General features: G+C 47.6%; 3 protein-coding genes across 3 annotated transcripts; 2 read left to right on the forward strand and 1 right to left on the reverse strand.

The window, feature by feature from the left end:
- Nucleotides 1-221: 221 nt before the first annotated feature.
- BHQ10_007123 (uncharacterized protein) lies at nt 222-1,503 on the reverse strand (the record flags this gene model as incomplete). The annotated part of the gene is made up of 3 exons (XM_040879785.1): nt 222-868; nt 918-1,339; nt 1,394-1,503. The coding sequence occupies 3 exons, from the start codon at nt 1,501-1,503 to the stop codon at nt 222-224; spliced, it is 1,179 nt and encodes a 392-aa protein (XP_040735627.1).
- A 1,451-nt stretch (nt 1,504-2,954) lies between these two features.
- Nucleotides 2,955-4,745, forward strand: BHQ10_007124 (uncharacterized protein; the record flags this gene model as incomplete). The annotated part of the gene is made up of 2 exons (XM_040879786.1): nt 2,955-3,188; nt 3,246-4,745. 2 exons carry the CDS (start codon nt 2,955-2,957, stop codon nt 4,743-4,745), a joined length of 1,734 nt encoding a protein of 577 aa, XP_040735628.1.
- A 2,206-nt stretch (nt 4,746-6,951) lies between these two features.
- On the forward strand, nt 6,952-8,198 carry BHQ10_007125 (uncharacterized protein; the record flags this gene model as incomplete). Its single annotated transcript, XM_040879787.1, has 3 exons — nt 6,952-7,086; nt 7,151-7,360; nt 7,413-8,198. The coding sequence occupies 3 exons, from the start codon at nt 6,952-6,954 to the stop codon at nt 8,196-8,198; spliced, it is 1,131 nt and encodes a 376-aa protein (XP_040735629.1).
- Between the last annotated feature and the right edge of the window lie 3,228 nt (nt 8,199-11,426).

Raw genomic sequence — 11,426 nt, forward strand, 5'->3', positions numbered from 1 at the left:
TTCTTATATTCAAAAGAAAGCGTGGCGTTTTTGGATTCTTGTGTAGATAGTTCTGATAACAATGTGATACCCCATTATCATGATCAACATCTTGATTGATATGCTAAACATACTTTTAGTGACTCAAATAGCCGAAATCAAAATAGTATAAGTTTCATATCATAACATCCAACCAATATCCCGCTTGCTTCAAACGCCCTATGAACTGAAAACTCCTGAAACTAAGTCGCCATCTGAGCCGCAATTTGAGGCGCCAGTTTCTTCACAGTGACACTCTTGAACGTATCCAGAGCTTGCATCACATCCTCCGACGAAGTCACGGCTCCAAAAATGCCACCTTCCATTTTGATGGAATCCAAGGTGCTGGCATGCAGCGATGGCTCGGTAGCGGCACACGCATCCTCAACAACGACGCAATCAAAGCCTCGATCATTCGCTTCGCGCATCGTCGTGGAAATGCAGACATCTGTAGTTACGCCTGTGAGAAGCAGATTTCGGACGCCCTTGTTGCGGAGTAATAACTCAAAATCTGTATGAGCAAATGCGCCGCGACCCGGTTTATCGATGACTGGTTCGTCGGGTAGTGGGTAGAGTTCGTCGATGGTGTCGTGGCCCACTTCTCCGCGGATTAGGAGTCGGCCTAGTGGTCCTTGGGAGCCGATGCCCAGCGCAGATGGGTTGTTACGGGATCGATGATTTTCTCTGCTGGAAAGGGTGGAAAGGTCTGGGCGGTGGCCTTCTCGAGTATGGTATATGGGGAATCCAGCAGCTCGAAAACTTTGTAATAGGTTTTGTAATCTTGGGATGATCGCCCGTGAGGGAGAAATATCATATCCTTGATACTCTAGGTATCCTCCGGGAGCGCAGACTAACCCTGTCAGTATATCGTAGCAAAACGACAACCTACTAGTACTTACAATCCTTTTGCATATCAATAATGACAAGTGCAGTCGTAAAAGGCGTAAAAGTAGCATCATGAGGCCAATCATACGGCTGAGCCGCAATCTGGCCTTTCTTAAACTTTTGTATAACCGGCCGCGGCCTTTCAATCACCGGACCATGATTGTGCGTTGGATCAGTGACAGTCAACGTCCAGAAACCCGGCGTACCAGCCGCGAGAAGGGAGAATGGGCAATCTGTCAGTCGGGAGGTGCGTCTTCGCTTCCGCGTTTCTTCTGTGAGTCCATTGCGCGGGCGATACTGGCCGCCGCGGTCACAGCGAAGCCAGACCTTTGACGTCCTGCCAGGTTTCTTGTCGTTGGGTGTACTGGAAGACTTGACAACGACTCTATAGCCATGTGCCTTGCCGTGAGCATGCACTGCTGCTAAAAGGGTTGTCCTTGGGGACAATCAGCTCAATTCATGTCATGAAGCTGAGGTGGCTGGGTCTCACTTGTCTGGATAGGTTGCTTCAGGGGGCGGAATCAATTGCATGTCGCCATCTGGAATATCTTGGAGGTCACTTGGGGCATCCAGATTCAAATCTGATGTGTCGGTAGCCATTGCAGGCTGACTTGTGCGGCGAGTCTATTGCCAGTTCAGCATCATGTCAGCACCGACTCTGTACGGAGTCTTTCGCGGGACTTTGCATTTCATGACAGATATATTACATAGACAAAGTACATGAATGTCGAAACAAGTGCGTGGCAGCAATGGTAATAATAGCTTGATGCTAGAGGTGATAAAAGCCCGTGCGTGGATGTAGCAGTGGACCAGTCACGGACGACGAGTAAGGGCCAGCAGCACTGAAGGGGCTGGCGTGTACGCGACAGTTTAGATACAGAGCAGAGCAACTCACCCTATAAAGTGATAGAAACGTGTATTGATCGCCAACACCGGGTCAGAAGCGCTGGCAATGCGCGTTGGCATGGAGCGAATATCGCCTTACGGTCACGACTCACGGCGGAGCTCTCAGATAGATTGGCATGTGAGAGGACCCGCGCTAGTCTGTTTGGGGATAGGCTTATCGGGGCTGACTACATTAAACGGACAACCTCAACCACAACATCGACGACAACCACAGCAACAACTAGCACTTTCACATGGAAGTGATGACTTGAGTTGCTCTTCAATTGAACGCCCTACGCACCCATTTGGCTTATTCAACAGTCTACAAGTAAGGTTTCGATTTATTTCACCAAGCCTTCCCGGGCTGTGACCATCGAATCGCTTCTATATAGAGATAGTCAACGAATCCCGCCATAATATGAGATTATTTTTACCGTTATAAATGTCATAGAGAATACGATGTAGTGAGCAGTTCATCTATTCGCCATGCGTTCTATGCTAGTACTACCGTGTTCATGATTCAGATCAAGGCTCGATAGACTGGACGATCGTCTGCATTCTCTGTCCGATCTGACTCAAATTTAAAGCTTACTGAGCAAGTCTCTCAACTCTGCCCCAATGTCTTCACATCGGTATATGTATAATAGTAGTACAAAGTAAACGGAGACGAACTAATAGATGTTGACCGATCAGGACTAGCGCCAATCAATCACGGGACGGCAACCTTGGCGGTGAGGGTCTCCCGCATCATCTTCCCCCGTGCATCAACAAGAGCAATCAACATAAACACAACCCAACACAACAACCACACCCAGCATCGCCAGCCCCCTTCGACGCCCTCGACTTCGGAGTCGGGCAACCGCAGTCAGAGCAGTAGGTAAGTTAATGCTCTCGCCTCGCCACGGCACGGGTTGACTGCCCCGACTACGACTCTCTAACTTCGAAACAACAACACAACGGCAACAACAACCACCCTCCGCTGTTAGTAGGGGGGACAACCAGAGATAGACCCAGCCACCATCACCACCCCGAGTAAGGTCTCTACAATCAAGCTACATACCGAAGCACGTCTTGCGATCACAACTGCTGAAAAATATTTCTGTCCGACAATTGCATCTGCATGTGCGAGACTTGATCAGGCTGCTACACTTCCCCGCGGCATCACAATGCCGGTCGCTGATTTCAACACGCCTGCGGCCACCAAAGCCAGTAGCGACGCGGAGGAGCTCTCCTACTACAAGTCACAATATGAGCAACTAGAAGTTGAACTCGCCGAATTCCAAGCATCCAGTCGGGAACTGGAGGCTGAGTTGGAAAAGGACATTGAGGCTTCTGAGAAACGAGAGCGACATCTGAAGGGAAAGGTTGAGACATTGTCATATGAAGTGGAGGAATGGAAGGTAAATATGACGTCCTTTGTACTATCAGGCTATGTGCTAACTGATTACGTTTCATAGACCAAGTACAAGCAAGCCAAAGCTGAGTCCAGCTCGGTTCAGAACACCCTGCAGAAGGAAATCACTAGCCTGCGGGAGGGAAACAGAGCGCTGCAACTGAAGCTACGAGATATTGAAGTCGCAAACGATGACTTTGAGCGCCAGGCTCGCAATACAACCTCGTCCCTGGAGGATCTGGAATCTAAATACAACATTGCGATCGAGCGAGCGGTGCTTTTGGACGACGAAATCAAGAACGGGGAACAAGAGCGAGAATCGTTACGCATAGAGTCTCAGCGTCTGCGCGACGAGCTTTCAGACTTGAAAATTGAGGCTGATATTATCAACGACAAACTGCGCAAAGCCGAGAACGAACTCAACCGACGTCGCAAACCCGCTTTGTTCGAAACGCCTACTGCGCCTAGTTCTCGGGATGTTGAACCTGGTCAACACTCGCCTGTAACCACCGCATCGTCTCCGACCATGACCACTCCTCCCGCAAAGTCCGTGTCGTCCGCGACATCCGATGCTATCACTCCTCCTTCGCCAACTGCTTCCGAATCTTCGGTCAGTGTGCGCAAGCAAGGAGCCGAAGGGGGCTTCACTGGCACACGAGTCTCACTTGGAAAGACAGCTCCTCGCTCAGCCTATGCCAGACACACTCGTACGCCTTCCATTCCCCAGGCTAATGGCTTTACACCATCAATGTCTTTCCGCCAGAGTACTTCAAGACTCAGTTCGTCGGGCATTCCTCGCTCAGGTTCGCTGTATCAGATTCGTGGCTTGATCGGAAAGATGCAAAAACTCGAGGAACGAGTGCACTCAGCTCGTTCTCGATTGCCTGCTCCTTCGGAGACACCGACCGGTATGTCGCCTCGAACACCATCCGCTGCTGGCCAGAGTTCGATACCGTCATCCGTCACCCTGCGCAAGAGTTCTCGAAAGCGAACAAGTACGGGCAGCGCAAGCTCGTCTGTACGGGATGGAGAGACCACTGGTTATCCTTCATCATACCTTCCGCAAAGTCGTCAGTCATATGGGCGTTCAAATGATAGTAGACCAAGCAGTCGAACAAGCTTTTCAAGCCGCAGCTCAATTGGGCCGGGCAATTACACTAGCTCTGTCGCGCCATCACGGCCGGATAGCAGGCAAAGTGTCAACCGGGCTCGGACACCACTCGGCCACTATTCGACCAACCCAACGACAGAGAGTCGACGTCCACGATCTTCGATGAGCTCATACTCTCATCATGGACCGGCAAAGGGCATGACTTTTATCGAAGAAGACGTTGATATTTCAACTCCTACTCCGCGTCGAGACACGCTAGACCAGGGATCTTTCCGTTCGTCTATTCCTGCACCCGGGGGTTTGAAAAAGCGACCAAATGGCAGCATCGGACAGAAGACGACAACCTTGCCTACACCACGACGAGTAACATCCAAGATTGATGTACAGAAACATGCACCGAAATCCAGCGATGAGGCTCCTCTGAAGTTGGAAGATCTCGGCGAGACTTACTGAAGCTTAGTACGGCACACGTTGATCTCTTCGGCTTGGGTCCGGCTTTTTGATTTTGATCGTACCACAGGCGTACATTACAGGCGTATTGGTGCATTGACTCGTTTCGACAGCTTGCCTAATTGGGTCAGGAAGAGGAACGTTTCTGAGTTTTTGGTTCCCCTTGGATACTTGACGTTACCGTACAGTACATATTACGCTGCACGTGCTTATTAGTACAGTACTGCTACATGGCGCACATCGTAGCTTTTTTTCATGAGCTTCTTGGAAATGCAGTCTCATGAGGAAGAAAACCTACCTACATATTCTCTCGTCATTCGACGGAGTCCTATCGCTGTGCACAGCATGACCTTTCTTTCTGTTTGATTATGATTACCTTTTTTGATTCTCTGGGTTTTTTGAGCAAAGGACAAACACATTTCGATTCACTGTGATTACTTTTGGTTATATTGCTTGGTTTGATTTAGATAATACCCAGCGCGAATGAAACATACATTGAATACTTTTAAATCAAGTTGATACCACTCACAAATGAGAAGAAGCTTGCTACATAATTTCTACATAAGACTATAAAAGTGAATTGTTGTGTCATCGTCATTCCCCTGATCGATCAATCTATGGCAAAAACAGGCGCCCCAAGCAGCACCTGTTCCCTCCATAAATCACAGCTACGAGTAAATTCCAGTAGCAACCACCATTTCTTTGCGGACACAGACGGACGAACATCAAGAACCTTTCTTACATCATCTCTAGTCTCATAAAATGTGCGTTTCCAACTTACTGATGGACAGTCTTTGTGGGGTTCCAAGAATTTTCCTATGAGTCTATCATTATTTCTAAATGTCACTCTCAAAGACATAAATAACAGTTCCACCCTCGAGATAGATGTGAAAGCTGTTCTTGTCGAAGAAAAATCGATTTCGTACTATCTCCTTCAACTCGTCCTCGCAGTCGATGCGAATCTCAATCCACCAGGTCAATGGCTTTGGTGGTATCCTCGTAAAAGAAATCGATTACTGCCATTCTCAGCCAACATTCTCCTCCTGATTCGTGCTACTCCCTCGAATCAGTCTCGTGATATTATCAATGGCTCTCTGTCCCATACGGTCAGCGCCTTAAAGCACTTCACAAATCTATTTACGACGGGACCTGTTTTCGTTGCTTTAGCATGAGTCTCGAGTTTCAGGAATATTTGTTATCAAAATATGACAAAACTGCTGCGTCCAGGCGACTGGAGGTAGATCAAAAGAGGTTGATTTGCACATTGATCCCCTCCCTCATTTCAGCTGCTGTCATGCATCAATTCTTACCCACTTGATTGACACGCTAAGCGATGATCGCTACTTGAATCTATGAAATGACCGAATTCAGCTGCAATAGTTGAGGCCATGGAGAATCGGGGCTTCACATTGAAGGTGTATTGATAGAAGTATCAATTTCTTCAGTGTCCAGCAAGTTTGGAAAATGGCCAGTATTCTGATGGATAAGAAAGTTGAGAGAGGCTTCGCAGTATTATCAACATTGGATGTTAGAGAACACCATTAGCCCTTTCACGACTCAATGTTTTCATCTAATATACGCCAACACGGTTGGGAACAGATTTACCCATGTAGTATCTGGGTAGACTGGACAATTATATAGACTGGAACTGCTCGCCTACACATCAAGCGATTTATTGATGTAAATGGCTTGGTTCATCTAACAAAAGGCAGCTTGACGAGACTATGTGCTTAAATATCTTGAGACTATTTTTGGACAATCCAGGAACGACACATATTAAGTCTCTGTGTTTATATCTCAGGGAATCTGTGAATCCGATGACGAAGCCACAAAATCTTAGACCCATGACCTCCAGTCGTTTCCTTAGACTCCCGTTACGCACACTCGGCCTAAGTCTTCTAAGTAGCACCTCGAGTCGAGATATTTCCCCCTTTGTGTCTTTTATTTTTTACATTCAAGTACATAACTTGACTTCTAAATTTGGCGCCACGTGAATTCGATACTTTCCGTATATTAAGCATAAATTAAATAGTGGGTCGCATGGGTGCGCGGACGGACCTATGAGAAGCCCTAATCAACCACGTGAATGCTTAGTTACGTAGTATTCAAGTGACCTCGAGTAAACAAAATAAATATGTAAACGAGCTGCCTCTTGAATTGTTTCCTTTATTTTGCTGTATACGCAAACATTTTTTTCTTCGAGCGCAAGATGAAGTTCTCTACACTCGTCGGCTTGGCTGCGGCCGCTGCTTCAACCGCCAGTGCTAAATACATCAACTACACCACTGTGACTGGATACTTCCTACAAGATGAGGCTTCTACCGATGCTTCAACTTTCGTCTACGTATGCACTCTCAATAATTTGCGCCGTATTAACAGAATGAAGTCATTGACTAAATCACATATAGTACCAAAACGATTTTGGCCTGATCAATCAGACTTACCCTGGCGAGGGCAAAGCACTCGGAAAAACCCAGTGGCAGCGGTTCTACCAAGAAGTCAAGCGTCTGAATCGCGAGTCCCCTGATAATGTGCAGTACAAGGTCTTTTTCTTCGGAAGACACGGCGAGGGTTACCACAATGCGGCTGAGACCTACTACGGAACGCCTGCTTGGAACGTAAGTCGAGAGGTTGTTGCACAAGGTTGAACATAACATTGACATGACACAGTGCTACTGGGCCGAATTGGATGGCAACAGCACCAACACCTGGCACGACGCAGCCTTGACTCCCAATGGCATCTCCCAAGCCCAAATCGCGCACAACTACTGGCAAACCCTAATCAACAACGAAAAGATTCACACCCCCGACGCCTACTACGTCTCACCGCTCACGCGCTGCTTGCAAACCGCCAACATCACATTCGAAGGTCTCAACCTTCCCCACAACAGCGCTGAGTTCAAGCCTACCGTTATGGAACTACTTCGCGAGGGAATCAGCATCCACACCTGTGACAACCGACAGAGCAAGAAATACATCCACAACCTCTTCCCCGAATGGACTATCGAGGAAGGCTTTGCCGAGGACGACCACTATTGGAACGGCATCACCGAGGAAACTAGCGCCTCCCAAGCCGTGCGCTCAAAGAAAGTGCTCGACCAAATCTTCAACGAACTCAACAACGCCGAAGAAAGCGACTGCGAGCCCGCGAGCGACAGTCTTTTCGTCTCTGTGACCAGCCACTCTGGCGAAATCGGGTCGTTGTTGAGTGTGCTCGGTCATCGCAGTTTTAGTTTGAGTACTGGTGCTGTCATCCCTGTGCTCGTTAAGGCTGAGACCCTTGACGAGACTGTTGCGACTACTTGCTTGGCTTGGACTGCAAACCCGCATTGTACGGCGCCTCCTGTCACCTCGGTGACGGCGTGTGTTTGTGCTGCGTCGGCGACGCCGGTGACCACGCCGTTGGTCACTGTTACTTCTGAGCCGCCTACCGTCACGGCCACTGTTTGTTATTGAAGACAGTAAAGGTCGGTGTGTATGATTGAGTACTTGTCTTTGTCTTTTTTTTGTTTTGGGGTTGGACGGGTAGGGCTGTGATGCTCACGTGGTATCGTTCGATGTAATAATGTTGTATGTAGTCCATACCTAGGCATTTTAATTTTAGTGTATAATCATTGTCCAATCGGTCTTCTACAGCATATCAAAACAACCTTGGAAGTCAAGGCCTGCCCTTAGTGTCGAGTCTACTCCACATGTCCTCAACGGTGGTTGGCCATCCCCGGTGCCTACACGGAGTAAAGCAGCCTGAATGATCGTTCGTTACGAAACATATATACAAATGAAAAGGAAATCCCTTACGCTGTCATTAGCCTGGTGATGATCAAATAGGGTAGGTTAGCTAAGCATAAGCAATGCGCAGAGCTGACAATCTATCCAGTCAGGCAAGCATGCGTACCAGTTGACGTATCTCTAGCCACTTAGAAGAAAGTTCATCAAGCATCAAGTGTCATTCAAGACACCGGATCTGACACCCGAATGATCAAATCGATCTAGTGTGAGTTCGTGAACTGGCGCTTTTGCTTGCTGACTATATTCAAGCTCTATATCTGTATAGATTTACATCGGAGGAGCAATTATGTTGTGCTTACTTCCAAGCCAAGTACCTCCAGATGTCATACACAAGCTTAGCACAGATCTAAAAATGGGGCACATATACAGTATGCACTGGGTCATGCATAAGCTCGATCTAATTTCTCTTAACTGGATGTGGCAGCCGATACGCCCCGTGGGCTTGGTATGGATATCTGGGGGCATATACATATGCATACACATACCCCATCGGCTAGATTCCTTGTATACGAACGCTCGTTACATACCTGCATGCGGGTAGCAGATCCACAAGCTAGACATCAATACTCATCACCTACCTCACATATAACCTGGACATGATTATGTAAAGGGGTACATAGTTGACATGCACCCTTTCTCCAGTAACTCGTTCTCGTCAGTCGGAACGTGCATGATCTTTGACACTAGCTATATATGTAGATATCGACCTATGCATCCTCGCCGACGTCGCTCATCAACTTACATGTATATACATAAACATGCCCAAGCTCAGCATCTATAGATAGGGGGCCAGGGGCACGTACGTAGCTTACGGATAAGCTAGTTTACAACCTTTTATCTACTTATATAAACATGATTCATGCAAAGGTGCGTCTATTTGCTTACTTTTGACAGACTCAATAGTTGAGTCTGGCTCACATTCGTCAATTGGCTTGTACGCAGCTGAGAATAGGGTTGTATAGGCGTGCTATTCACATATACCGTGCTTAAGAAATTACACCACATGTAGAATTGATGACCGTGAACTTTTTTTTAAGTTTTGGACGATGTAACTGATTGATAGTTCTCCATCAACGCTTATGCTTACGCATTCGCAAAGTATACATGGTTCGTCGTACTATACATGTCTACGAGCAGCATGAGGCTTACTATATGTATGTAGGGGCCGAATTTTAAGGCTACGTACCGGGTTTTTAGAGTTACGGAGATGAACGTACGAATTGAATCCATACCTTCTAGACTTGGAAGTGTTTACATGGCCCAGAACAGAAGTAGAATGGAACAATCAATTTCGAGATCATATACAGAGTGTATAGTATGTGTATAGTACGTATGTATATACGAGTTAGTGCATTAGATCTAGAGTCCAAGCCGACACTGGGGCAGTCCAGATTATAATCTTATCGGTCACCGAAGCTAGCTGCATGCGCGAGGAAGAGTAAGCAACAGTAAGCAAACTTATCATGTCCGATAAGCAAGCGATAAGCAGACGTAGTAAGCAATGGCCCCCAACAGTCCTGCAAACGTGTCTAATCTGGGAAGCTGATCATACTGAACCAAGATTGTATGTTCTACTTCGTTTCATGGTGGTGGTCGTGATTGGAGCACTTCATCAACTTGATCGGTGTGATGTTATTGGCAGTTACGGGCTTTACACGGGTACAGCCGATAAGATTACTATCGTTGAGTTATCGGCCTATTCGGCCGCTGTCACCGAACTCAGTTATTGTTGGTTGCAGATAGATCGACCAATCCATATGCCGGATCTGAGCAGCGAGGAATGCGATGGAAGCTCTTGGACTGAATTTGAGAATTAGTCCGGAGCACGTACGTACTTACAGTAACAAGGTGTGTCGCAGTAGCACTCCGTACTCCGTGCGGAGTTATCTAGCTAGTCTCGACTCTCGGGCATTCGCGACAGAACGGCCCCAATCTGAACCACTAGAGCCGCGCGCTGTGCCTATTAGTCCGTAGCCCGTATCGCTGACCCTTGTCAAATCTTCTAGAAGATCTCGAAAGAGGAATAGTGCAATCTCCTCAAGGCGTACTGAACCTTGATAGATGGCGAATGGCGCCGACGAGCGGTAGATCTTCAAATTGAGATACGTATCCCGTGGGTCAAGATAGGGCATGGTTTTGGCCCTCTCGCTTTCAGAGTAAGCAGAATCGAAAGGGGAGGTAGGATTACCTCATACTTGTCGCGACAGTATCTTGGAGTAGTAAGAGGATTCCAGTTCCGGATGTGAAGTCTTATATAGTCAGCCCCGGGATGAGAGGGAGGGATCGGAACCGGGAATAGCTGACATTGCCCAATTAGAAACATACAAACTCACACCCTTGAAGATGAGTCTGAAGTGGCGTCTGAGTCGATCCGATAGCTATCTTTCTTTCGGACAAACTGCTACCTACTTAGTCCAGGCTGCAGATCTTCACCTATGATTGTTATCTGTCCGATCGCTCTGATTGATTGACGTATGTAATGTAACACACTGTTACCACCGACCGGTATCTTTGCGATTATAGTAAATCGGCACAGGCCTAGACAACATTATCGCCGAACCCTGCCACGTTAAGCATGATTGACATGTCTAGACGACGATCACGTATAGAAGCATGTGAATGTTTTCGAGGCATACGACGTACCTGGTGCCTGTGTTGACAGCGGTATTTCGATCGCCGGAAATGGAGACCCGTTGCCGAGTATTACTCTTAGCGTCGCGGTGTGATACTCGATGACAGAAGCCAAGAAGTCGCCCGATAAACAATAAAATCGGAACATAGCGTCGGAGTTTTAGCATCATTTCAAGGTCGCGCTCGGTCTTCGAGTGTCTGCTTCCATAGGGCCGGTTGGGATGCAAGGGCGGCTTCGTTTGCGGGTCAACCCTTACTCCGTTG

The sequence above is a fragment of the Talaromyces amestolkiae genome, assembly GCF_001896365.1.
Source record: "Talaromyces amestolkiae strain CIB chromosome Unknown scaffold14.1, whole genome shotgun sequence".
In the NCBI taxonomy this organism is placed as follows: Eukaryota; Fungi; Ascomycota; class Eurotiomycetes; order Eurotiales; family Trichocomaceae; genus Talaromyces; species Talaromyces amestolkiae.